Here is a 25,467-nt window from a genome sequence, read left to right on the forward strand (position 1 = left end):
TCATTATTATTTCCATTTTGTAGGTAAAAAACAGGCATAACGAAGTTGAAGTAATTTATCTAAGGTCCCTGAGTGGTGGAGCTGTGACTCAACCCTAGAATCTGGTTATTGGGTCTATGCTCTTAACCATTTCTTTGTTCCATTTGGTGCCTTGTTGCTTCTTTTCTGAGTGATTGCAATAACTCTTCAATTGGTCTTTCTGTCTTAGTCTTACCTCTTTCCAAGTTTTCTTTTCTGATTTTTACCATCAAGGTGACCTTTTTGAAAAACTAATCTGATCACAGTAAACCTCTGTTTAAAAAGTACCATACCATCTAGGATAAACTCCTTTTACTATCTGTTCTCTGTCTGCTGCTCCTCTGTCATTTCTTAGTATTTGTCTATCAAACACTTGAACAACGGCTATAAGAAGGTTTCCTGAATGAATGACTTTCTCCATGAAGAGATTTGCTTTTGAAATACAGTTTCCCTTTGCCCACATACTTCTCCAATGATTAATTCTTACTATCTTTTAAGATTTGTTTCAACCATCTCTTCTTTGAGAAGCCTTTTTTCTAGTCTATTCTAGCCCCCAGCCATTCTAATTTAGATGACCTTCCTGAATGTTCCCACAGAATTTTTGCATAGCATGCCTTAAGTTACTGACTTATTTTCTGACACTTGCCAGGCTATCACCTCTTTGGATTCTGGAACTTAGCGTAGGGCCTGGCACATAGTAGGTGTTGATTGAATATATGTTTGAATAAATAAATTATGAAAATCTTTGTCTGCCAAGGTGATCATAAGCTTCATACACAAGAGTGGGATCTTTTGATTACTTGGCTTTTGCCACAAACCCTGAAGAGTCTTTGAGGCTGAAGACGCTGTTTTTCAGGCATTTTGCATGTTTGTCATCCAAGTACATGTGTCCTGGCGTGCCAGCAGTGATGAGCACCTTACTGGCCAACATCAATGCCTACTATGCCCACACAACTGCCTCCACCAATGTCTCTGCATCTGATCGTTTTGCAGCCTCCAACTTTGGGGTGAGTGTGATGTTAAGACATGTTACCTGATTGTTATCAATTAACAAGCGTTTGATTTTTCAGTTGGTACTGCAGAGCTGATATGCCTAAAAATTCAAATATATAGTGCCACCTAGATAGTGAACTTGTTTCCTTATGGGTATTTAGTCTATACCAGTAGACTCTCCTCAGATATGGATAAATGAGAAAAGATGGAATAGCACCATGGTGGTTTGGTAGGGGCACAACGTGGGCTGAGGGAGAAGTCTCCGGGCCAAAAGCTTGGTTGAGTCACCATGTTCCTCAGCCCCACAGGTTCACAAAGGAACCTTCTTATTATTCAGTCTCTCTCTGACAGATTCATACCACTTAAGTTCATATGGTCTGACGTCTAAGCAAGAATACCAGTACATACCTGAACTTAACCCTTTCTTAGTGTCTGGACTGTTTTCCTGATCCAGGGTATATCCTTTCCTGTTGTTAAAGTATTTGAGAAGTTGAATCATTGCTCATAATGTCACCTGATGTAAGTTCAATATAAACTGGATGGAATATTTCTGATCCACCACAAAGACTACTCTTTAGAGAGAAAATTATTGATACTCCCAAATCAGTATCTCTGATCTCTGAGTGCCTTTCCTTGGTAGTAATCACTTTTTTGATGTTGATAGTCTTTCTGTAGAGGAATTAGTGTCATTGATTAAGCCAGTCAAATATCTATTCCTTTCTGTTTCTTCACAGTATCTATTTACTTAATATCTGATGCTATATAATATTATCAATATGTGAGTTCTAGGACCGCTATACAAATAGCCTGCAGGAACGTGATTCTGTATTTAATTATACTTTTATAAAAATAAAGTATCAAATAGTATTTGTTATTTATTTTGACATTTAAAATGTATAAACTAAGGGAAATGATGTGGAATGTGGTTCCACCTTCCAGATGTATCACCGATCACCTTCCAAATGTATCACTATTTCTCTTTTCCCTCCTCACTGCCAGGCTGTGGCTGTTTCACTGTTAAGAGCTATCCCAAGATAAGTTAGGACACCACAAACTCAGGAATAAGTTGGAGACTGTGTCTAGAGTTTCCTGAATTAGTTAGAGTCCCAGCAGGATGGAGATGCGCTGGTCATCTCCTCTTGATTTGTATTCAGTGCTGTTTCCAGTCCCAGAAATGTGTCTCCTCTTGTCAGTGTGGGAAGAGTCCCCAGTCTGAATGCTAAGAGATGGAACAGGAATGACCTATCCCACTTCTCCTTTGCGTGGTTTGTTGTTCTCTTCTTTGGCAAATACAAGACCTGATGTGTCCCCAACTCAGTGTTTTCTCCTCACCCTGAGATGGTGCTCTTTTTGCTACAGTCTGAGGGCTCAGGAACTGATCTTTTCTCTTCTCCATTATTTGTTTACCACCCTCAGAAAGAGAGATTTGTGAAACTCCTGGACCAGCTACACAACTCACTGAGGATTGACCTCTCTACCTACAGGGTGAGTGAAGACATGGCTGTGGGGTGGGATGAAGGATAATATCAAGGTCAGTCTAGACAGACTATGGGCCAATCACAACTATAAAAATTGAAGGCAAGGAAAATTAGTCCTTTTCATCACATCTGAGTATGGCCAACATCACGGACACCTGTGGGTCTTCCAACTCCAGGGCCCATGCAGTGTTTAAACAGTAGCAGGTGTGGTTGCTGTTTATAGATAGTTGGCTTTCTAACCCCACACATGTCACTCTACCGAACTCTCTGATGATATTCCCATCAGGGAGTCTCCTAAGGATAATCTCTTCCAGAAATGCCCTTTAAAACACAGATAGTTACATTTTCTTGTTGTGTCTTGCCATATTCTCCTCATTTTCCAGGCAAGGTGTGCGGATCTGGCTAAGGGAAGAGAGAGTAGCTTGGCTTGGGCAAGTAATTTGTAGCAGATATGTCCATTTCTAGAATGGAGAGAGGACAGAGATATAGCAGGAAGTTGAGTGTCTAGATCAGGACAGGGAAATGGGCAGTTTTTTTGTTCTTCCTAAGTTAGGCTGCCTTAGAATGACTTCATTACTTGCTTTAAAGTGTTGTGAATTTCCAGAACAGGCAATATACCCACATTAAAAAGTAAGTATAAAACAACCTCAAAGTCAAGAAGTGCAATTTTAATTATCTGCACCTTCAGTGCCCTCCATTTGCACGAATAATGGAGAGTTGACTGTATATCTTGTGTTTGGCATATAAGTAGCCTTTTGAAGGTTTAAAAAAAGCAACCCTTAAAATGGAGAGTGGTGCAGCATCTTCCTTAAGCTCTCTTTGGCAGCTTCTCCCTAAAACTCATGCCAAAAGGAAAGAAAGATCCTAAGGTGGAAAGATCCTAAGGAACTCACTCCAAAAGCAGTTCTGCTCAGAGCTTTGCCATCTGCTGGCTCCAGAATGGTAGAGTAACCAAGATCCACTGTACAGAAAGTATACGTCCTGGATCCCAGTCTTTTCTATAGTGTGGCTCCACTTATATTCCATGATATACAGTTAGATTGTAACTTCTGAAGAACTCATTGTTTGGGTGTAAGACTCTTCACCCAAGAAAAAAGTGTGTGTGCGTGTGTGTGAATGTCTGTATGTTTATTTGTGCAAATACTCACACATTGCATGGGAAGTAGGGTTGGGGGTAGGACATATTGCTTTCTGGGCCTGGGGTTATTAACACCTGCTTTTGGCAAGGGCCTGAGTCCATGGAAAAGAGAGAGAGATATGTAGTCTTACAGCATTTTTGTTCTGCTTCACTAGGAAAGATCCCTATGGGTGGTCCTTAGGAAGCTTCTGATCCCTTGCTTTTGGCAGGGAAGGCTTTCATATTCTTCTGTTCCTTTCTTACATTTTCTTGATTTGCAACAGAATAATTTCCCTGCTGGGAGCCCTGAGCGACTTCAGGACTTAAAGTCCACAGTGGATTTGCTGACCAGCATTACTTTCTTCCGAATGAAGGTAAAACATGAATTTGGGTTGGGTGGTGCTAGGCTGGGGACCTGGCCCCAGGACATGGAAGCTAAGAATCATTGAGTATATAGTCTAAGGCTATAGGATCCATCACCTCTAAACCTATATTTCCATACATCTGTTCCTGAGTTACTTCCAAGAAGATCATGGATCAAGAAGGATGGACTAGGTAGTTCTCTCCGTCAGCTGTGCTGACAATTTCATCTCAGGGCAAGGTCCAGGGACCTTGAGAAGGATGAAGGAATCTGGGATAATTTGGGGGCACTTCTAGGAAGAGATCTCACTCAGGTCAGCAGGACCCTGGACCCATATTTTTTTAAATTAATTGGCAGGTACAAGAACTTCAGAGCCCTCCAAGAGCCAGCCAGGTAGTAAAAGATTGTGTGAAGGCCTGTTTGAACTCAACATATGAGTATATCTTCAACAACTGCCATGACTTGTACAGCCGCCAGTACCAGCTGGTAAGAGGATCGGGCTCAGGTGGGGCCTGCTGTCAGTGGTTCTTGAAGCCTCAGCTTTCTTTCTTATGATTGTGGTGGAAGGGAGCTCAGGAAAAGTCCTTGATATTCTCAGGAGTGAGTGGGTTGTGGAGTGGGGACCATCTAGATCATGTGAGACATTTGTAGATGGATAGGAACCATTGGACAAGATGTTACGTAACTGAGTTGAACAGAAACAGCAACAATAAATTTTACTTTGGTATTGAAGAAAGGGACCTAAATTTGAACTCAGTTCAGGGAGTGAGTAGGTGAATTCTTAGTCCTTCCTAGAGTCTGCTTTCCCCCGAGGTTAATTTTATTCTGACTCATGTAAACACCTCTGTGTTCCAGGCTCCCTTCCCCTGAGATATGAGCTACTGGAGCCTTTGTTAAGCTTGCCGCACTCAAGCCTTCGTCATCCATCAACACATGCTCTCTGTTGGGGAAAGATACTGTTTTTAGCTTTTATCTTTTAGTTATACCGGAGTCTGTCTAAATACTTGGTCTCTATTCTCTAGCTCTTCCCTAGTGGCTCAGTTGGTAAAGAGTCTACCTGCAATGAGGGAGACCCAGGTTCAATCCCTGACTCGAGAAGATCCCCTGGAGAAGGAAATGACAACCCACTCTACTATTCTTGGACAGAAGAGCCTTTTGGCTTCAGTCTGTGGGGTCACAAAGAGGAATCGGACCTAGTTTTAGATAAATCTAGACTTTGAAAGAGGCCTTATAAACCATTCAAGGACTTTCTTTAGCCTTTTTATTTTGCTGTTTTGTTTTTTTTTTTTAACTTTCTCTCACTCTTATTTTCTCATTATTTGTACTGAAGTAAACCCTCAGTGAAAGTGAAAGTCACTCAGTCGTATCCAACTCTTTGTGACCCCATATATAGAGTCCATGGAATTCTCCAGGCCAGAAGGTAGCCTTTTTCTTCTCCAGGGGATCTTCCCAACCCAGAAATTGAGCCCAGGTCTCTCATGTTGCAGGCGGATTCTTTACCAGCTGAGCCACAAGGGAAGCCCAAGAACTCTGGAGTGGGTAGGCAATCCCTTCTCCAGTGGATCTTCCTGACCCAGGAGTCAAACTGGGGTCTCCTGCATTGTAGGTGGATTCTCTACCAACTGAGCTCTCAGGGAGGCCTGAAGTAAACCCTTGGTGTCTTTCATTTCCCTCTACTGACCTTCAGTCCTTGATTCATTCATCTATCTGTTCTTTGAACAAGGTCAAGCGCTAGGGATATAATCTGCATCTCACTTGCATTTATCTCTTCTCTTTTTGATAAAAGCCATTCTAACAAATAGGAGGTGATATCTCATTGATTTGCATTTCCCTAATGATTTAGTTCAGTTCAATTCAGTTGCTCAGTCCTGTCCGACTCTTTGCAATGCCATGGACTGCAGCACGCCAGGCTTCCCTGTGCATCACCAACTCCCAGAGCTTCCTCAAACTTGTGTCCATTGAGTGGGTGATGCCATCCAACCATCTCATCCTCTGTCATCCTTTTCTCCTCCCTCCCTCAATCTTTCCCAGCTTCAGGCTCTTTACTAATGAGTCAGTTCTTCACATCAGGTAGCCAAAGTATTGGAGTTTCAGCTTCAGAATCAGTCCTTCTAATGAACATTCAGAACTGATTTCCTTTAGGATGCACTGGTTGGATCTCCTTGTAGTCCAAGGGACTCTCAAGAGTCTTCTCCAACAACACAGTTCAAAAGCATCAATCCTTCGGTGCTCAGCTTTCTTTATAGTCCAACTCTCACAACCATATATGACTACTGGAAAAACCATAGCTTTGACTAGACAGACCTTTGTTGGCAAAGTAATGTTTCTGCTTTTTAATATGCTGCCTAGGTTGGTCATAACTTTTCTTAAAAGGGGCAAGCGTCTTTTAATTTCATGGCTGCAGTCACTACCTGCAGTGATTTTGGAGCCCAAAAAAATAAAATCTGTCACCATTTCCATTGTTTCCCCATCTATTTGCCATGAAGTGATGGGACCAGATGCCATGATCTCAGTTTTCTGAATGTTGAGTTTTAAGCCAACTTTTTCACTCTCCCCTTTCACTTTCATCAAGAGGCTTTTTAGTTCCTCTTCACTTTCTGCCATAATGGTGGTGTCATCTGCATATCTGAGGTTATTGATATTTCTCCCGGCAATCTTGATTCCAGCTTGTGCTTCTTCCAGCCCAGCATTTCTCATGATGTACTCTGGATATAAGTTAAATAAGCAGGGTGACAATATACAATTACAGCCTTGACGTACTCCTTTCCAGATTTGGAACCAGTGTGTTGTTCCATGTTCAGTTCTAACTGTTGCTTGTTGACCTGCATACAGATTTCTCGGGAGGCAGGTCAGGTAGTCTGGTATTCCCATCTCTTGAAGAATTTTCCTCAGTTTGTTGTGATCTACACAGTCAAAGGCTTTGGCATAGTCAATAAAACAGAAGTAGATGTTTTTCTGGAACTCTATTGCTTTTTCGATGATCCAGTGGATTATAGCAATTTGATCTCTGGTTCCTCTGCCTTTTCTAAATCCAGCTGGAACATCTGGAAGTACTCAGTTCACGTATTGTTGAAGCCTGGAGTGGAGAATTTTAAGCATTACTTTGTTAGCACGTGAGATGAGTGCCATTGTGTGGAGGTTTGAGCACTCTTTGGCATTGTCTTTCTTAGGGATTGGAATTAAAAACTGACCTTTTCCAATCCTGTGGCCACTGCTGAGTTTTCCAAATTTACTGGCATATTGAGTGCAGCACTTTCACAGCATCATCTTTTAGGATTTGAAATAGCTCAACTGTAATGCCATCACCTCCACTAGCTTTGTTCGTAGTGATACTTCCTAAGGCCCAACTGACTTCACATTCCAGGATGTCTGGCTCTAGGTGAGTGATCACACCATTGTGATTATCTGGGTCATGAAGATCTTTTTTGTATAGTTCTTCTGTGAAGAGGAACTAAAAAGCCTCTTGATGAAAGTGAAAGTGGAGAGTGAAAAAGTTGGCTTAAAGCTCAACATTCAGAAAACAAAGATCATGGCATCTGGTCCCATCACTTCATGGGAAATAGATGGGGAAACAGTGGAAACAGTGTCAGACCTTATTTTTTTGGGCTCCAAAATCACTGCAGATGGTGACTGCAGCCATGAAATTAAAAGACACTTACTCCTTGGAAGGAAAGTTATGACCAACCTAGAGAGCACATTCAAAAGCAGAAACATTACTTTGCCAACAAAGGTCCATCTAGTCAAGGCTATGATTTTTCCAGTGGTCATGTGTGGGTGTGAGAGTTGGACTGTGAAGAGAGCTGAATGCCAAAGAACTGATGCTTTTGAACTGTGGTGTTGGAGAAGACTCTTGAGAGTCCCTTGGACTGCAAGGAGATCCAACCAGTCCATTCTGAAGGATATCAGCCCTGGGATTTCTTTGGAAGGACCGATACTAAAGCTGAAACTCCAGTACTTTGGCCACCTCATGCAAAGAGTTGACTCATTGGAAAAGACTCTGATGCTGGGAGGGATTGGGGGCAGGAGGAGAAGGGGACGACAGAGGATGAGATGGCTGGATGGCATCACTGACTCGATGGACGTGAGTCTGAGTGAACTCTGAGAGTTGGTGATGGACAGGGAGGCCTGGTGTGCTGCGATTCATGTGGTCACAAAGAGTCGGACACGACTGAGCGCCTGAACTGAACTGAACTCTGTATTCTTGCCACCTCTTCTTAATATCTTCTGCTTCTATTAGGTCCATACCATTTCTATCCTTTATCAAGCCCATCTTTGCATGAAATGTTCCCTTGGTATCTTGAATTTTCTTGAAGAGATCTCTAATCTTTCTCATTCTATTGTTTTTCTCTATTTGTTTGCATTTATCACTGAGGAAGGCTTTCTTATCTCTCCTTGCTATTCTTTGGAACTCTGCATTCAATGGGTATGTCTTTCCTTTTCTCCTTTGCCTTTTGCTTCTCTTCTTTTCACAGCTTTTTGTAAGGCCTCTTCAGATAACCATTTTGCCTTTTTTGCATTTCTTTTTCCTGGGGATGGTCTTGATCACTGCCTCCTATACAATGTCATGAACCTCCATCCATAGTTCTTCAAGCACTCTATCAGATCTAATCCCTTGAATCTATTTATCACTTCCACTGTATAATATAAGTTATTTGATTTAGGTCATACCTGAATGGTCTAGTGGTTTTCCCTACTTTCTTCAATTTCAGTCTGAATTTGGCAATGAGGAGTTCATCATTTGAGCCACAGTCCGCTCCCGGTCTTGTTTTTGCTGACTGTATAGAGCTTCTCCATCTTTGGCTGCAAAGAATATAATCAGTCCGATTTCCATATTGACCATCTGATGATATCCATGTGTAGAGTCTTCTCTTGTGTTGTTAGAAGAGGGTGTTTGCTATGACCAGTGCGTTCTCTTGGCAAAACTCTATTAGCCTTTGCCCTGCTTCATTCTGTACTCCAAGGCCAAATTTGCCTGTTATTCCAGGTATTTCTTGACTTCCTACTTTTGCATTCCAGTCCCCTGTAATGAAAAGGACATCTTTTTTGGGTGTTAGTTCTAGAAGGTCTTGTAGGTGTTCATAGAACCGTTCAACTAAAGCTTCTTCAGCATTACTGGTTGGGGCATCGACTTGGATTACTGTGATATTGAATGGTTTGCCTTGGAAACGAACAGAGGTCATTCTGTCATTTTTGAGATTGCATCCAAGTACTGCATTTTGGACTCTTTTGTTGACTATGATGGCTACTCCATTTCTTCTAAGAGATTCTTGCCCACAGTAATAGATATAATGGTCATGAGTTAAATTCACCCATTCCAGTCCATTTTAGTTCACTGATTCCTAAATTGTTGATGTTCACTCTTGCCATCTCCTGTTTGACCACTTCCAATTTGCCTTCATTCATGGACCTAACATTCCACGTTCCTATGCAATATTGCTCTTTACAGAATCGGACTTTACTTCCATCACCAGTCACATCCACATCCCTAAAGATTGGTGATATTGAAAACCTCTCCATGTACTTGTTGGGCATTGGTGTATTTCCTTTGGAGAAATGTCTGTTTAAGTCTTCTTCCCATTTTTTTGTCAGATGGGGGTTTTTTTGTTTGTTTTGTTTTTTGCTATTGAGTTGTTTGAGTTCCTTATCTATTTTGCGAATTAACCCCTTATCAGATAGGTGGTTTACAAATATTTACTTTCCACCCTCTGTAGGTTTTCTTTTTATTTTGTTGATTGTTTCTTTTGCTGTGTAGAAACCTTTTAGTTTGATATAGTCTTACTTTTTGATTTTTGATTTTGTTGTCATATCCAAAGTGACCATCAGGGAGCTTTTCCCATTTTTTTTTCCCTAGGAGTTTTATGGTTTCAGGTCTTACATTTAAGTCCTTAATCCATTTTGAGTTAGAGTACTGGAGTGGGTTGCCATTTCCTTCTCCAGGGGATCTTCCTGACCCAGGAATCAAACCCAGGTCTCCTGCATTGTAGACAGACGCTTTACCCTCTGAGCTACATGCCCTCTGCATAAGATATGGGTCCAATTTCATTCTTTTGCTTGTGGATATCCAGTTTTCCCAACATCATTTATTGAAGAGACTATCCTTTCCACGTTGAATATTCTTGGCTTCCCAAGGCTTTTTCTTATCCAGCTGGGCAAATAACTTCCAAATGCAGTTCTTCCCCCTAATGACTTTCAGGGGGCTAAGGGAAGTTTTGCTTCCCTGAGGGCTAGGCCAGCCTGCATGCTGGATCTGTTCTGTAGCTCCTGTAGAACTTGAAGGAACTTCTCAGAGCTGAGATGTACTTGTGTGTGGTGGGGCAGTGGGTGATGTTAGAGGAGGGCCACCACTAGAATAAAAGAACTGCCAATGGGGATCACATGGAACTAGACCCATTTAGACTGAAGGGGCTGTTTACTTCAACCAGGAATTCACTATGCTCTTAGCTACTCGGAGAAGAAGGAAGGGGGACAGGCATCTTTATGTCTTCTGGACTGATCAAGCTTATTAGAGCAATGCTCTGGAGCTTGGGAGAGAAGTTCTCAGGGACAGATTCTTTCTGGCCAAGGACCTCCCAGTGGTCACCGCTCTGTAGAACAGGTGATGGTTTCTTGTGGAAGACAGGGTATAAGAAAGGAAGGGTGCCTGATTCTAAAGGAAGGGGCATGGTGTGGGGAAGGGGGAGAGGAAGACTCTCCATATTCTCCTCTGACTCTCACTGTCTATCACCATCTTCTCGGGAATAAGAATCAGGAGCTGCCTCCAGAAGACCAGGGGCCCAGCATTAGGAACCTGGATTTCTGGCCCAAACTCATCACACTCATTGTGTCAATCATAGAGGAAGATAAGAATTCCTACACCCTCGTTCTGAACCAGTAAGTATCACCTCACTTGGCCTTTCTGTTTGGTGGTTGGTTTGTCCACCTGTCTAACAGCCTCTTTCTTTCCTGTCTCTGTGTGTTCACAGTGCCACCTCTTCCTCCTGTTCGTCCATCTGTCCCTCTGTCCCTTGTATCTGTCTGGGTAACTGTTTCTGGAGACAGGTGTGGAAACATAATGAGGGGCCCCGCCCAGACTGAGCCAGCCTCCCTGGAGAGAGAGACCTCTGGGAGTGGCTGCCCTAGGAGTCCCTGGGGATCCAGAGACCAGGCGTGTATGTGTCCATCCACTGTGAATAAAGAGGGCCTTCTGATGCCCAACTTCTTGCTCCTTCTGCCCTAGCTTATTTAGCCTGGGCTTGTCTTTCAGCCTCAACCCTTCTCCTCCTGGCCAGAGTTCCCTGCCTTCTAGGCATCATCTCCCCTAGGGCCACCTTGCCTGAGGGGATCTTCTGCCCCAATGTGTCCCTCTGCCTACCACTGGCCCTGGGTCCTTATTCTACAGTTGGAGCCTAGCCCTGTTTCCTAGGCTTCTCCTCTCTTCAATCTGACCTCCAAGAACTAGTCCTGTTGGCCTTAGAATTAATCAAAAGACTCTGCCTTGTTCTCTGACTGTGTCTTCTTGCATCATCCAGGTTTCCCCAGGAGTTGAATGTGGGAAAAGTCAGCGCAGAAGTGATGTGGCAACTCTTTGCCCAAGACATGAAATATGCACTGGAGGGTAAGGGTCTCCCCATGGCAGTGGGCTGCAAACCCCTGGCCAAAGCACCTGTTTTCCATCCCTTTCTTTTCCCAGACAACTACACTTTCCAAGTGAATAGTGCAGTGAGAAACTAGAAGGATTCTAGGCGTAGTGGGTGATAGGCCTCAGGACACCTTGGGTAGGCAAAGCTTCAGCCAAAGGAGTAATGGAAATTGCTGTGTGCATGTAGGTTCCTCCTTCCAGCTCCAGAGCAAGCGCCTATTTCACACTTTTCCAGCCCAGAGATCAACTCTTCCCATGCTGGGTGTTCTCAAGTGGCCCACTCCCTAGAGAATGGTCTTACAACACTTGCCTTTACAGTTTTACAGCATCATGGAACTTTAAATACATAGATAAGATTATTTTCTCACACCATAGACTGCTTGGCCTGACTTTCTTTGAAAGTTGTTCTAGACTGGCATGACAAATCCAGAAAGATACTTCTTTCCTCACTTCTTCCATGGAACCAGTTATTACTCATCTTGTTCATTCTGCTTATTCTGTTCATCTCCCACTTTGGCCCACAAAGATATCACTCCCAGCAGACCTCCCTGTGTCAGACCTTCCTGTTTCTACCCATCTGTGCTCACTTATTTAGTTGCATTTCCTGTTGCTGTATGTTATGTCAGTCGTCTCCTCAGTCTGTGAAAGTGGACCTAGATGGAGGGGGAGCAGTCTGGAGCAAGGACAAACCAGAGTCTGCATGTGTTATTTGGGTAGGGTGGTAGGAAATGGGTAACCCTCTCAGACTTTTAAACTTTTGAGGTTCAGGAGCAGTAAGTTTTGAGGTTGAAAGAAACCCTGCAGATCTGTGCTTAGTTTGAGACAGTCACATACTGTCCGTGCACGTTCTGTAATTCTTCCCCAGAGCAGGCTGCCTCCTGTCCGCACTGGGTCATGCCTGGGGCTGTAGGCCATGCCTTAGCCGGTCTGGCCTCTGACTTGGTCACCTGTCCCTTTCCCTCAGGCAGCACGTGGTGAGTGCGACGAGGAGTATTGCCCCAGTTCTTAAAGAACTCCAGCTGTAGTGAATTTGGGGGGCAGGGGCAGGGGCGGGAAGACAAGTACCTGTGAAAAGTGTATTGATTCCACAAGAGGAATAGTGTAAGGCTGGGCAGAGGTTTTTCAAACAGAGGAAACAGGTAAAAGGGGAAACGGCAAGAGGAGGGTGGAGGTGGGGGCAGGAGAGGGGCGTGCAGGGCTGGGCCCCAGGACTTCTACCTGCCGCCTGCCAAGTCAGCTCTGCTTTTATCAATTTTATATGAGGCTTTAAATGAAATTTCTTTCAAAAGGGGAATTCTGCTAATGTTTAAAAGAAACATAAAAGAGTTGAAAACTGCTTTAAAGAAAGAACTCATGTTGACCTGGTTTCAAATCTCAGTTTTACCACTTACTCCTCAGTGTGTTCTTAGACTGAGTTACTTAATTCTTGTGAGCTCCCATTTTTATTAATCTATAAAATGGGAGTGATGATAGCATCTATTTCGTTGATCTAATGAAGTGGCTGAAATGTATGTGACATACTTAGAATACTGCCTGACATTTATTAAAGGCTCATGAGCAGAGATGCAGTGTTAACACAATAGTATTTTTATAAAATTTTACCTCAGTGGAAAATGGGGGCAGGCAGAACAGGGAGAGACTGGAAGCTGGGTGCAGACGGTCTGATAGTTTACGGCAGGGGGATGGGCTGGAATTATAGCAGAGAACTTAGAGGAAGAATGGGCTTGGCTAGACATTGGAAGGAAGCTCTGACAGGACTTGGTGATTGTCAGGATGGCGAAGGGCAAGAGAAGGGGAGGGGTTTGGAGACCTGGCTGATAAAAGGATAGTGTTGACTGCTGCTGTTAAAATGCTACCATTCACTCAGCCTTTCTAAAGCCAACTTTGTTGAGGTATAATATGCATAAAATAAAATAACACTCTAAGAGTACAATTTGATGAGTTTTGACAAATAAGTACACCTGTGTAACTACTGTCCCAGTTATGATACAGAACAGAAAGTTTCTTCAGTAAATCCCCACCCTGTTCACCAAGCATATTGAGTATGTTCTTTGTGCCACATACTATGCTAGTTGTTGGAACCCCAGTGAGATAAATGAGGCATAGTCCTAGCTGGTGAGAAGCTCAGATCAGTCTAGATTACAAACCTATCAATTGGCAGTTACAATTCAAACTTAAGTGCTACCAAGGGAATAAGCATTGGGTGCTGAGAATCACATAACCCAGACCTGGAAAGAGCACCTGGGAGGGCTTTCTGTAGGAGGTGATATACTGACTGACACCTGAAGGATGATAGAACTTAGCTGTGGGGAGGGAAGGCATTCATGACAGGGAAGGGAGAGACAGACATTTTAGGCAGAGGTTACAGTATGTTCAGAGACTTGGATTCTAGAGAGAGCTGGCATGCTTTGGGAACTGGATGCAGTAATTCAGTGTGATTAACACTTTAGAGTGTAGGGAAAGAGATGAGTGAGAGGTGAAGACAGAGAAGCAGGATAGAGCTAGATCATACAGGAGGTTTTAAGCCATATTTAGGATTTTGGACTCTATCCTGAGGCCATTGAGAACCATTGAACAGCAACCCAGGTTAAACAAGGGATTAACATGACCACATATTTAATATAGAAAAGCCACTTACTCTGGCTACCATATAGAGAATAGGTTGGAGGAGGACCAGATTGGAGACTATTATAGTAATCCAAGTTGGAGATGGTGGTAATGTCTGCTGTACTGATTGACAAGGGCAGACTGGCTGTTCTATCTTGACATGGAGGAGCATCACCTGTGGCAACTCGGAGTTGAGCAGTAGTGTTCCCAAGGACAACGACCTTCCCCTCCCTGTCACTCAGTACTCTCCCCATTTTGCTTGCTTTCACCATTATGTTACATGTAAGCACACAGTTGGCTTTTATTATTCAAACAAAATTAATGTTTCATCTCTAAAGGGGGTAGATGAAGGAAACCTGTGGGTGTGGCCAGTGCTCTAGACTCTGTGGGCAAGCTGTCGGTGATCTTTATCCTAGATTTTCCAGAAGCCTCTGCAGACTTGGCTGTATAACCTTTCACATAAGCATCCCATGTCCTGTAGCCAGATGGCTCTTTCATCTGGCTGTGTTTCCATGGTTTCCACACTGCCTTATTTCATACTTCTCCAAGAGTTCATTTTCCAGTGTTTCAGCTCTGCTCTGGCACCGTTCAGTTTACCTCAGGATTCTGTTACGCTGTGGCTGCTCAACTGCCCTTTCTGTTAGCTTGGGCCCACTTTGATTTTCCCTGTCTCTGTGTGGCTGTCAGTAACCCATGTATGTCATGTATGACTGCTCATTTCTGCATTTAAGTCCATCTGAGGAAATGGCTCAGCTACTAGGATTAGTAAAGGCCTGGAAGATAAAGCGTAAAGTAAAGCGTCGTCCCTCTCGTGTCCTGGGCCGTTTCCCCACTAGTCAGCCTTAGCGCCCATATCCTTTTCTCCTCTTCTTCACCAGTGGCAAGTATCTCACTTGCACTTCCAAAAGTCAGCACAGGAAGACTGTGGGCCTTATCTGGGTGTCTGACTTAGCCTCTAAAGGAAGATTTGGGTCAGGCTTTTAGCAGGATACTCACTGCTAGGGAGAGATGACTGTGGGGAGGTGCTGGGAAATCACTCCTCTTCTAAGACACCTGATAGCACCACCCAACTGGATCTGCCTTGGGAATGCTCAGGAAGCTTAGACCCCGCCTCTCTCCCCCCATCCAGAGCATGAGAAAGACAGGCTGTGTAAGAGTGCTGACTACATGAACCTGCACTTCAAGGTGAAGTGGCTCCACAATGAATACGTGCGGGATCTGCCTGCCCTCCAGGGCCAGGTGCCCGAATACCCAGCGTGAGTCATCATGTGGGGGGCTGCAGAGGGAAGGGGGGCTCAGGGGCTGAGCACTGCCAGTATCCTTGCTGTCAGGCACGTGGCAGCTGCCAACCACTAGCTCCAACCCCTCCATCTTCCTGCCTGGCTGCAGGTGGTTTGAGCAGTTTGTCCTGCAGTGGCTGGATGAGAATGAGGATGTGTCCTTGGAATTCCTGCGTGGGGCCTTGGAACGAGATAAGAAGGATGGGGTAAGTCAGGGGCTTGAACTTCACAGGTGTCTAGCCGGGTCTCCCAGCAATTAGCTGTCAGCAGGAGTTCCTGGGCTCTAGCCAGGATGGCCATCCCTGCCTGGTAGAGTCCATACGGAGGGCTGTCCGGAGCCATGGAGCCACCCCTGCTGTGCAGAGAGCCCTTCAGAGCCTTACAGACTTGGGACAAGGTAGCAGCTGCAGATGATGACCCTGTGTGGCCTTCCTTAGTTCCAGCAGACATCAGAGCACGCGCTCTTCTCTTGCTCTGTGGTGGACGTCTTCACACAGCTCAATCAGAGCTTTGAGATCATCCGGAAATTGGAATGCCCAGACCCCAACATCCTTGCCCACTACATGAGGAGATTTTCTAAGGTACCATGACCCTCCTACCCTTTTCCCCTTACTCCATTACACTCATGGCCTATCTACAGACCTGAGATCAACCCCTCTTTGTGATGGCTTTTGGGTATAGCCTGGCGTCACCCCATGCTCCTTTACTTGAATCTGGGGCAGACAGGTGGGTTTGTTTCAGTGGGGTAGAGAGGGAGATTGGTCCCCTACTTTGAGATTCCTCTTTATGTACATGTTGTTACTGTTCTGGGAGAAGTGTGACCCCAGGTACTATCCTCATGGGGAAAGCTAAGGGTCCCTTCTCCTTCCTCTTCCTCTTTCTTCTCAGACCATTGGGAAGGTGCTCATGGAATATGCAGACATCTTATCAAAGAACTTCCCAGCTTACTGCACAAAGGAGAAAATGGTGAGGGCCAGGCTCTTTGCTTTTGAAACTATCCTCAGAGCTGAGGATGGGGTGATGCTCCTGACTTGTGATTCCCAGCAGGGCTGTGCTTGAGATTATGCCACAAAATAACAAGAACCTGATAAGGAGTTACTTTGAGCCTCCATTTGGTAATTTATCCTCTACTGAGCTAGACCTTTGCTTAGGCTTTCTTTTTTTTAACATACATTCAGGGAGTTATAAAGGGTAATCCCATGAATACCTGGGGCCCCCCTATTCAGAGCTAAAGCAGAAACATTGGCTTCTAGTCTTCATTTAATGAGAGCCGTCAGCATTGCTTCCAGATCTCAGTGCTTAGGGAGAGACAGGTGTAACACGTGCTGTAAATTCCCTGTGGTTTTTAGAGTCATGTGAGAGGCAGGGGCCCTAGACTGAGTTCTGTGCTGAATGGAGCCAAGACTTAACACTTCATCTGTCTCCACAGCCTTGCATCCTATTGAACAACATGCAGCAGCTGAGGGTGCAGCTGGAGAAGATGTTTGAGGCCATGGGAGGCAAGGAGGTAGGTCTGAGGTTCAGGGTTGCTGCAGTTTCTCTTTGTTCCCAAGCTCCTCAGCCATAGAACTCTGCCCTCTCCTGACTGGGTCTAGACCTGAAGTTTAGCTTGGGGTTTAGGACTGGTTTTAGCTGAGAGATTTGAGTAGGCACTGGGGTAGAGGCCCTAGGAGGGAGGGGTTGGGGCACAGGAGGGGAGAAAAGCCTAAGAGAACCAGCTTAGCCAAGCCTGCCTCCTATGGATACAGCTGGACCCTGAAACTGCAGACAGTCTAAAGGAGCTTCAGGTGAAACTGAATACAGTTTTGGATGAGCTCAGCATGGTGTTTGGAAACAGGTCAGTGGCCCTAGAACACACGGCCCTCAGAGCCAGGTGTGGTGCCTGGCCAGTCCCGGAGCCCCTGCCCCAATGGCCTCCACCCAGCGCACCTTTGTGCATCTTCCCCGCTTCCTGCTGGCCTGCCCTGTCAGAGCTGCACCACGTGTGTGCTCGGGTGGGACCGAGCAGCTGGAGCTGCTTAGGGCCCGTGTGTGTGGGGGTCGAGGAGGGCCACACTGGGGGCACATGTGTAGTTTCCAGGTGCGGATTGATGAGTGCGTGCGACAAATGGCTGACATCCTGAGCCAGGTGCGAGGCCCAGGGAACGCGTCCCCCAATGCACGGGCCTCGGTGACTCAGGATGCAGACAGTGTACTCCGGCCTCTCATGGACTTCCTGGATGGCAAGTGAGTACAGCACCCAGTACTGTCCTGTAGGGACGAAGCAGGTAGAGGCAATCAGAAGAGCTGCTCAGGGAGGGGGCCTCTCAGCACTCACCCCATCCTGACCTGTGGCCTGGCCCTGCAGCCTCACACTTTTTGCCACTGTGTGTGAGAAGACGGTCCTGAAGCGGGTACTGAAGGAACTCTGGCGGGTGGTAATGAACACAATGGAAAAGATGATTGTTCTGCCTCCACTTACTGACCAGACGGTAAGGACAGCTCCTTTCCAGTTCCTCCTGCTGTATCTCCCTTACCCAGCTCCCTGCTTCCTGATGGAGTTTGCAGTTCTCTGGTTGAATGATTCTCTCCCTGCCCAGGGCACCCAGCTGATCTTCACTGCTGCCAAGGAGCTGAGCCAACTTTCCAAACTCAAGGTACTCTGGATACGTGGGGTCCTTCTGCAGCCAGATGGGAAGGGCAGGGGTTGCCTGGGAGGGGGGAAATCTGAGCTCTGAAGACTGAAGAGGAGGAGAAGGAGAGAGGCATGCAGCTGTGGGCTGACAAGTGGGGGACCTTCATGACAGCCACAAGCTGTCCTGATGTTGTTGCTTTCTCTGGGGCTCCAGGACCACATGGTGCGAGAGGAAACACGAAATCTGACTCCAAAGCAGTGTGCCGTCCTTGACCTCGCCCTGGACACCATCAAGGTGGAGGACCCCCTCCTTCAGACTGCCTTCCTACCCTACCCTCTTGGTCCTGGCATTCCACTCGGCCAGATTAGGGGTCCCTCAGGCTGTTGCCACCCCACATCCAGGAGAGAGTGGGTTTTGTATCTGTATCTTTCTCTGTTGCATCCACATTCCTCTTGGGAGCAACCAAAATGGTACCTCCTGTGTGGCCTCAGGTGAATCACCAAAGAGCTAGAGCATTTATTCTTGGCTTCTGAGGACACTTTAGTTCACTTAGTAACCTCATTGTCATTCTGGAATATTTCCCACTGGGAATTAATCTTCCAGATCCAATATCCCAGATCGGGCTAACCTCTTCATTTATGTTTAAAATCATTTGGGTTTCAAAGGGTATTTTTTTCCCCTACAATGCATTCATTTATTCAACCGGACAACATGTGTCCAGGCAGTATACACTAGGAAGGATGCAGAGAGAATCAGATATGGTTTCTGCATCAGGATACTTATAATCTGGTATAATTTGGTAATAACCAGACTATCATCCGGTATAAGGTGGTAATAAGGCAGGTACACATGGGCTGTGATTCAGGGCACTGGGGAGAGAGGCAGGTCATAGGTATAAAGTGCTCTTAGGGTTCCCAAGGGTAAAGCACCACTTCTAACTGAAAAGCTTCTGCCTGAAAAGCTTCTATCCTGTATCTGTGCCTGTCCATATAGATTCATCCATCAGACATCACGTCCAGAAGTGTGGCCATCCCTTACCATTCCTGCCAGATACTCACATAAGACTCTGCACCTGAGAGACTGTGACCCTGGCTCTGTGTGGCATTCCTGATCTTGTTTATTGAACGACTCCCTGTCCTCTTCTGGCATCTTTGCCGGCCTCTGCTTGGATGTCCTTTCTCAGGATTTGTTGGGGAGCTGCCTCTCTGAAGGGAGATGACGCAGTAGTAGTTATTCTTGTCTTTCAGCAATACTTTCACGCCGGAGGCAATGGGCTGAAGAAAACCTTCCTGGAGAAGAGCCCAGATCTGCAGTCCCTGCGCTATGCCCTATCTCTCTACACACAGACCACAGACACCCTCATCAAGACCTTTGTGCGCTCACAGACTGCCCAGGGTAAGGCCCAGGGGTTTCGGGTCCCCACTGTCCTCCCTGCTATGTCTCTGCCCCTAGGGAGTCAGTCTCCTGTAGCCCTCAGGGAGGCTCCAGGTACTTCTTCAGAAAGCCCTTCACATATAGACATCAGGATTTTCTTGATGGACCCCAATACTTACTCCTACCTACCCCAGACTCATACCAGATAGGAATCCCAGAGATCTGGGAGATGTGCCTGAGCTTTCATTTCCCAACATCATCTGGCCAGTGCATGTGTCTTGAGCTCAAGGAGTATACCCTGTTTGATAGGAAAAATGTGTGAGGAAGCCTTGAGAATGAGTGGTTACAATACTCACGAAGTCTTATAGCTTTGGGAGCCAAAGATTTCCCAGATTCTCCAGTGTGGATGAGAAGAAGACTAGGAGGGGTGATCTGCGGGAGCACTTGAAAGGAGGTTATGGATCACGGGGCTGTACAGACCTGAGGCTCCAGCTTCGTGGGTGATGCTGGTGCACGGGGCACCCAGGCAGCTGGTTCTTTCCCAATGATTTCCAGTTCTCAGAACCCCTCCCTGTCTCCAGGCAGGCCCATCCATAGCCAAACACATCTGTACAAACACGGCTCAGACTGCAATTCAGACCCTGACCCTGAGGAGGAGGTCCTCTTGGGAAGGACCTTCAAGGTGCAATCATTAATTGCTCCTTCCAGGGAAACCTAGGCATGCTGCCTGGAGGAGTGAACCTGGCAGGGGCCTGGGGGTGGGAAGGCTTAAGCCTTACTGAGCTGTGAACTGACCCAGATTGGAAGAAGGAGGGGGGATCTAAGGAGTTAGGATGGGGTTGATGGAAGGTTAAGAAATGCAGGGGGACGTGCAATACTGTTTCATTTTCCACATGTGTTCTTATTTCAAGCCCAGAGTGAGAAGAAAGAGCAAAAGGAGTTATGAGCCTTGCTCAACAAGATAGGGGGACCTTTCACAGAGATGAGTATGTGTAAAGGCCCATAACATCAGAGAGGCTAGGAGTTAATCTAAAAGGCTTTTCAGAGACACTGAGCTTTGAGCTAGATATAAAGATGAGGCGAGGCTGGACTGGGCACATAGGAAGTAAGACCAGGCAGGGGTGGTGACCATGGGGAGTCTGCAGTTGTGTGTGTGTGTTCTACCCACTGCTTTGTCATTTGGAGCCTAGGAAATTAGAGCCTACAGCTTTCTTTATTGTGTCCTGCCAGTCTCAGAAACTTGCTGTATGTTCTACTGCCTCTGTCTGTGATTTGGTTGATATGCAAACTGTTAAGTATAATTTGGAGCCTTCACTGGCCCCAGTTCTTAGACTTCTGTCTGCACCCTGCTCCATCTCTGTGCTCCCTCAGACTATGTGTTAGAGCTGCTCTGAATGCCTGTGAACTTCTTAGACTCTAACTGATTCTTCTTTCTCTGTCCTACTACTGCTACCTCTTGACTTGCCTGTCCTCACTCAGTGCATGATGGGAAAGGTATTAGGTTTACTGCTAATGAGGACATTCAGCCGGAAAAGGGTACGTTATACACCGTGCAGATGTGAATCTAATACGGGTTAACACTGTCCCCTGTGAACTAGAATGAGCTGCTTAAGGTGGGGCTGAGGGAACCAGATGTCAAAGGTCAGAAGTTCTATCCCAAGTCTCAGAGTTGGGCAGTGTATTTGTATAGTCCAAGATGGGGTTAACAATAGTTGTCTTCAGAATTCCCCCACCACTCCATCTGAGGACAAAAAAAATTTTATCTGGGGTGCAGGGTACTGGGGTTTTCCCAAAATAGAGTGAGGCCTCTACTGAGGGGAGCCTGCAGACTGGCCAAGGGGCACTGGGGAGCCATGTGTGGAGAGGTCCAGGTTTGAGTAGGAAGAAGTCACTGTGTGCAGGGCAGCCCATAGGTGGGAAGGAGATGCTTTGGGCTGGATGGGACCCGCATTGTTCTGCTGAGAAACCATGGGGTGGACACAGTTCTCAGACAAAAATATAGGATGGCGGCACTGTCCTTTCCCAACATCTTTCAATGAAAAATTCTTCAGCCCAGGAGATAAGAGAAGTTTGGAGAACCTGAGAGATTCCAGTTGTAGTTTTGGAAGAAGTTTCACCTAAAATGTTGTCACCCCGACTTGTATTTTTATACACAGCCTCATTCTTCATCCCCTTTCTTTTCCTTTCCCTGTGGCTCACATCCCCATAGCTTCTGTGGGTGACTGCTTCTTGCTTTAGGGTGTAGGATAGTAGCCTCCCAGCTCTTGGTTTTACCTGGAATAACTGGGCCTAAAGTCTTCAAGTTCTCCGGTAGGGAACCATCTGTCCCTCTGCCCGCCAGGGTCCGGTGTGGATGATCCTGTGGGAGAAGTCTCTATTCAGGTGGACTTGTTTACACATCCTGGAACTGGGGAGCACAAGGTCACAGTGAAAGGTGAGTGGCATGGATGCACAGGCTTGAGACCTTTTCTTGCTCAGTGGCCCCATCAGTCAAAGGCAGGGACTGCTTATCCCAATCCTTCAGCTTAGCCCTCCTCCAAGGGGAATCCCACCTGGGGGCTCAAGAACTGGGAATGCGTGATGGGTTACCTCACAGGTTTCCATGTTTGTGTAGTGGTGGCTGCCAATGACCTCAAGTGGCAGACAGCAGGTATGTTCCGGCCCTTTGTCGAAGTCACCATGGTTGGCCCTCACCAAAGTGATAAAAAGAGGAAGTTCACAACCAAGTCAAAAAGTAACAACTGGGCTCCCAAGTACAACGAGACGTTTCACTTGTAAGTTATGGTTGGGGGATCTAAAGGACTTTGGGATGGGGGTGATCTGTGGAATAAGAATTAAAGAGAGGAGAGAAGGGATGGGCTGGATGGTGGCTGGGGTGAATTCATTTGAGGACGCCCTCATCTCTGGTCTCCTATCTTCCATCTACCCTGTGCTCACAGCCTCCTGGGAAATGAAGAGGGGCCAGAAGCCTATGAGTTGCAGATATGCGTGAAGGATTACTGCTTTGCCCGGGAGGACCGTGTGTTGGGGCTGGCTGTAATGCCTCTGAGGGATGTGGCAGCCAAGGGCAGCTGTGCTTGCTGGTGCCCCTTGGGCCGGAAGATCCACATGGATGAGACAGGCGTGACCATTCTCCGGATTCTGTCTCAGAGGAGCAATGACGAAGTGGCCCGGGAGTTTGTGAAGCTCAAATCGGAGTCTCGTTCCATGGAGGAGGGGAGCTGAGCACCCAGGCTCCTGTGCCGACCAGAGGGCACCAGTTCCACAAGTCAGGGATAATAGGAGTTACTACATAGTCATCTTAGATCCTCACAGTCAAGAGGCTGATTCATTCAGTTAGGAAAGTTTAAGGGAAAATCTAGGGTGGTGTGAGTGTGGCTTTTCACAGAAAGGGTCTGAATCCCTGACCAGCGGGTCTGTGGTGCTAGGAGCTGGGCTGTGGGGCTTACCACACAGGGAGATTTTTCATGGAGGGGCAGACATTTCTGAGAGTGTCAGCCATTCTTGGTAGAGATCCTTCCACTCCCACACCCCTTTTCTCTCCCACTCCATACCACACCTAATCCAGTTAGATCCATATATACCAATCATTAGAGGAACATGTTTAGAGGGCCTGGAGCTTGTGCCTAATTAGGTAAGTAATCCGTTGAGTCTACAGGTATTGCTGAGCCCTGTAGTCTGAACTGGAGTATGGCCAGGGCAGGAACACACAGAATAGAATGCAGACCATCCATTGAGCAGAACCCAGCAGTGTAGAGTAGCTCAAGTGAGCACAGGGCATTGAGACTGAACAAGATATCTTTCAGCAATGAGCTATGCTAATCCCTTCCCCCAGATTAGCTCTCATGAGTAGAACCAGGTTCACATGGTGCTTCAGAGGCCTGAGCAGAATTTCTTTGGAACCCAAGCACCAGGGGCCACCTGCCCAGGAGTCTCCCTACCTCACTCCTTTAGGAAGGGGAGTGATGCTTCAGGACATGAAAGGCTCTTAAGTATACATATCTGAGAGCTAGCTGAAGAATCCAGGAGAGAGGGCTTCTTCATAGATAAGCCCTGAACAAAGCCAAAAATTCTGGAAATCAGTCTAGAAGGAGTCCTGTTCACCTATGGCCACTGCCTTTTGGTGGTCCTTCCCCTTGCAGACAGAATCTAGCCTTTGTCCTCACTCCCTTTCATTTAGGTCAGCTGCTGTCCCCCTCATAAACCGTTCAACTCTACAGAAGGAACTTAGACTGTGATCCCTCTGTACAGGCTAGATTGGGGGGGATGGGGAGCAGAGGGGGAGGGGGGCTCAACACTCCCAGGGAGTCATGTGGACTTCCCAGGCCCTTGCCCAGAGATGTGACATGATCCTTCAGTATCCTCATAGCAGCCTCTTGGACTTCTTGAGGACTCTGCATTAGCCATTACATGAAACAAGAAACGAAGCATCTTTGCTGTTTTAAATTGTATGTGCCATTGTTACAAGAAATTATTGACTAGTCTGTAATAAATTATCTTGTAGCAGCCTTTGGGATCTGGTAATTCCGGCAAAGTGTGGAAAGCTGTAGAAATGACTTTCTAATATAATGATAGATTTAGACCAGCGGCTCTTTCCTCCTCTCTGCAGTCACAAGCGGAGGCGCCTAACACAGCTAGGGGAAAGGGCAGATTTCTGAGAAAGGGGGCGTGGTGGGCGGGGGCTTGGGGAGGAGGGGTGTGGCGGGAGGCGGGGCTCTCTCTGGGCTGGTTAGTGGGGCTCCCGGGCACCTGCGCAGAAAGGTGCGTTAAGATGGCGGCAGTTCCCTGGAGTCGACGGCTGCGGAGCGATGGTGAGAAAGAGGCGCCCGAAGGTGGCGCCCGAGGAGAGGTTATCACCTTCTCCCTCCCAAGACTGAAGATATTGTACCCCTCATATCGCACTCTGTATTTAGCAGTAGCTGTCTGTCTTTATGCTTTCTTGTAAACCGTTCTCCCAATCCTTCGCATCCCCATACTGGAGTATATGGGTTTCCTAGAGGCTTCAGAGACTTATCTGCCCAGATACCTAGCAGAGGGGATCTTCCCCCACAGATTCCTTCCCGAGGGTATCTGTCTAGTTAATAAAGCAGATATCCCCCAGACCCCCAGTAAAGGTACATTCCTACTAACTCAAGGAGTTTTCTGTCCACTTTTCCAGCACTGTCCACAGAGTCTCTCAGAAGGAGGCCGTGAATCCTATACCATATTTGACTTAAAAGTGGCACGTTTGCTATCATTCTTCTCTCATATGGAGCAGGAAACCTACCCCATAAGGAAAAGTCAAACTCTGGCTGATAGCCTACAAAAGACTTGCATATTTGACTTAGTAACTAACTTTTAAAAAACATTTAACATTTAAAAAATGCATATTTTCTGCTTTGGGGGAAAAACTGGAAAAACTTAATGTACCCAAAAAATGACAGGTGGTTGGAGCTCAGAAGCAACTAGCAAATTAGTTTTCTACAGTTTATATAGACTCCAGGGACTTATCTGGGGATGCAGTGGTTAAGACTTTGCTTCCAGTGCAGGGGGAATGGGCCCAGGAATTAAGATCCTGCATGCCACAAGTAATGGCCCCCCCCAAAACACTGAGTAGACTCCATTATTCCTTATTTTGTCATATTGGATTTTACATTATTTATCTGGTGCCTGGGAGGCATTTGAGTTTGTAATCCCCGATGTAAGACTTTGGGTAATTTTCTGTACCAATACTCTGAGCTCTTAATGGAAACTAAAATCCAAAGAGGCTGGATATATGTTTAAGTTATCTTTGGTTTCTGTGATACCCTGATTAGTATCAGAGATCATACGAGTAGTTAAAACCCAGGGTGAAATTTGTATTAAAGTGTTCTTTATAAGAGAATTCAGTCAGAAGAACTGCAGATGGCTTCTTGGTGCATTTAATCTTGAAGAAATCATGTGACATCTCCTCTCTGGTGGGGTCAGGCTGAGAAACAAGATGCTGTTTCTCTGAACACTTGGTTTTAAAAGGGCCTGACTTTGGTC

General features: G+C 46.1%; 2 protein-coding genes across 6 annotated transcripts in view; both read left to right on the top strand.

Moving 5' to 3' along the window:
* Positions 1-23,970, top strand: part of UNC13B (unc-13 homolog B) — a 208,364-nt gene extending 184,394 nt beyond the window's left edge. For 3 of the 5 annotated variants that reach the window (XM_055578450.1, XM_055578452.1, XM_055578448.1), the window contains 21 exons: positions 875-1,025; positions 2,428-2,496; positions 3,891-3,980; positions 4,325-4,453; positions 10,710-10,837; positions 11,476-11,561; positions 15,322-15,448; positions 15,582-15,678; positions 15,910-16,053; positions 16,361-16,438; positions 16,902-16,979; positions 17,221-17,309; positions 17,546-17,698; positions 17,820-17,943; positions 18,052-18,108; positions 18,301-18,381; positions 19,335-19,482; positions 20,941-20,997; positions 21,803-21,895; positions 22,076-22,235; positions 22,401-23,970. In XM_055578450.1, coding sequence (XP_055434425.1) covers positions 875-1,025; positions 2,428-2,496; positions 3,891-3,980; positions 4,325-4,453; positions 10,710-10,837; positions 11,476-11,561; positions 15,322-15,448; positions 15,582-15,678; positions 15,910-16,053; positions 16,361-16,438; positions 16,902-16,979; positions 17,221-17,309; positions 17,546-17,698; positions 17,820-17,943; positions 18,052-18,108; positions 18,301-18,381; positions 19,335-19,482; positions 20,941-20,997; positions 21,803-21,895; positions 22,076-22,235; positions 22,401-22,686 — 2,425 coding nt within the window. In that variant the 3' untranslated portion in view covers positions 22,687-23,970. Of the gene's footprint in view, positions 1-874; positions 1,026-2,427; positions 2,497-3,890; positions 3,981-4,324; positions 4,454-4,822; positions 5,182-10,709; positions 10,838-11,475; positions 11,562-15,321; positions 15,449-15,581; positions 15,679-15,909; positions 16,054-16,360; positions 16,439-16,901; positions 16,980-17,220; positions 17,310-17,545; positions 17,699-17,819; positions 17,944-18,051; positions 18,109-18,300; positions 18,382-19,334; positions 19,483-20,940; positions 20,998-21,802; positions 21,896-22,075; positions 22,236-22,400 lie in introns of those variants that run through there. The other 2 variants (XM_055578449.1, XM_055578451.1) reach the window with 2 other exon arrangements.
* A 262-nt stretch (positions 23,971-24,232) lies between these two features.
* Positions 24,233-25,467, top strand: part of LOC129650954 (phospholipid-transporting ATPase FetA-like) — a 110,887-nt gene continuing 109,652 nt past the window's right edge. The window contains exon 1 of the mRNA XM_055579718.1: positions 24,233-24,293. Within this exon, the coding sequence (XP_055435693.1) occupies positions 24,233-24,293 (61 nt within the window). The remainder of the gene's footprint in view (positions 24,294-25,467) is intronic.

This window comes from Bubalus kerabau, chromosome 4 (genome assembly GCF_029407905.1).
Source record: "Bubalus kerabau isolate K-KA32 ecotype Philippines breed swamp buffalo chromosome 4, PCC_UOA_SB_1v2, whole genome shotgun sequence".
Lineage (NCBI taxonomy): Eukaryota > Metazoa > Chordata > Mammalia > Artiodactyla > Bovidae > Bubalus > Bubalus kerabau.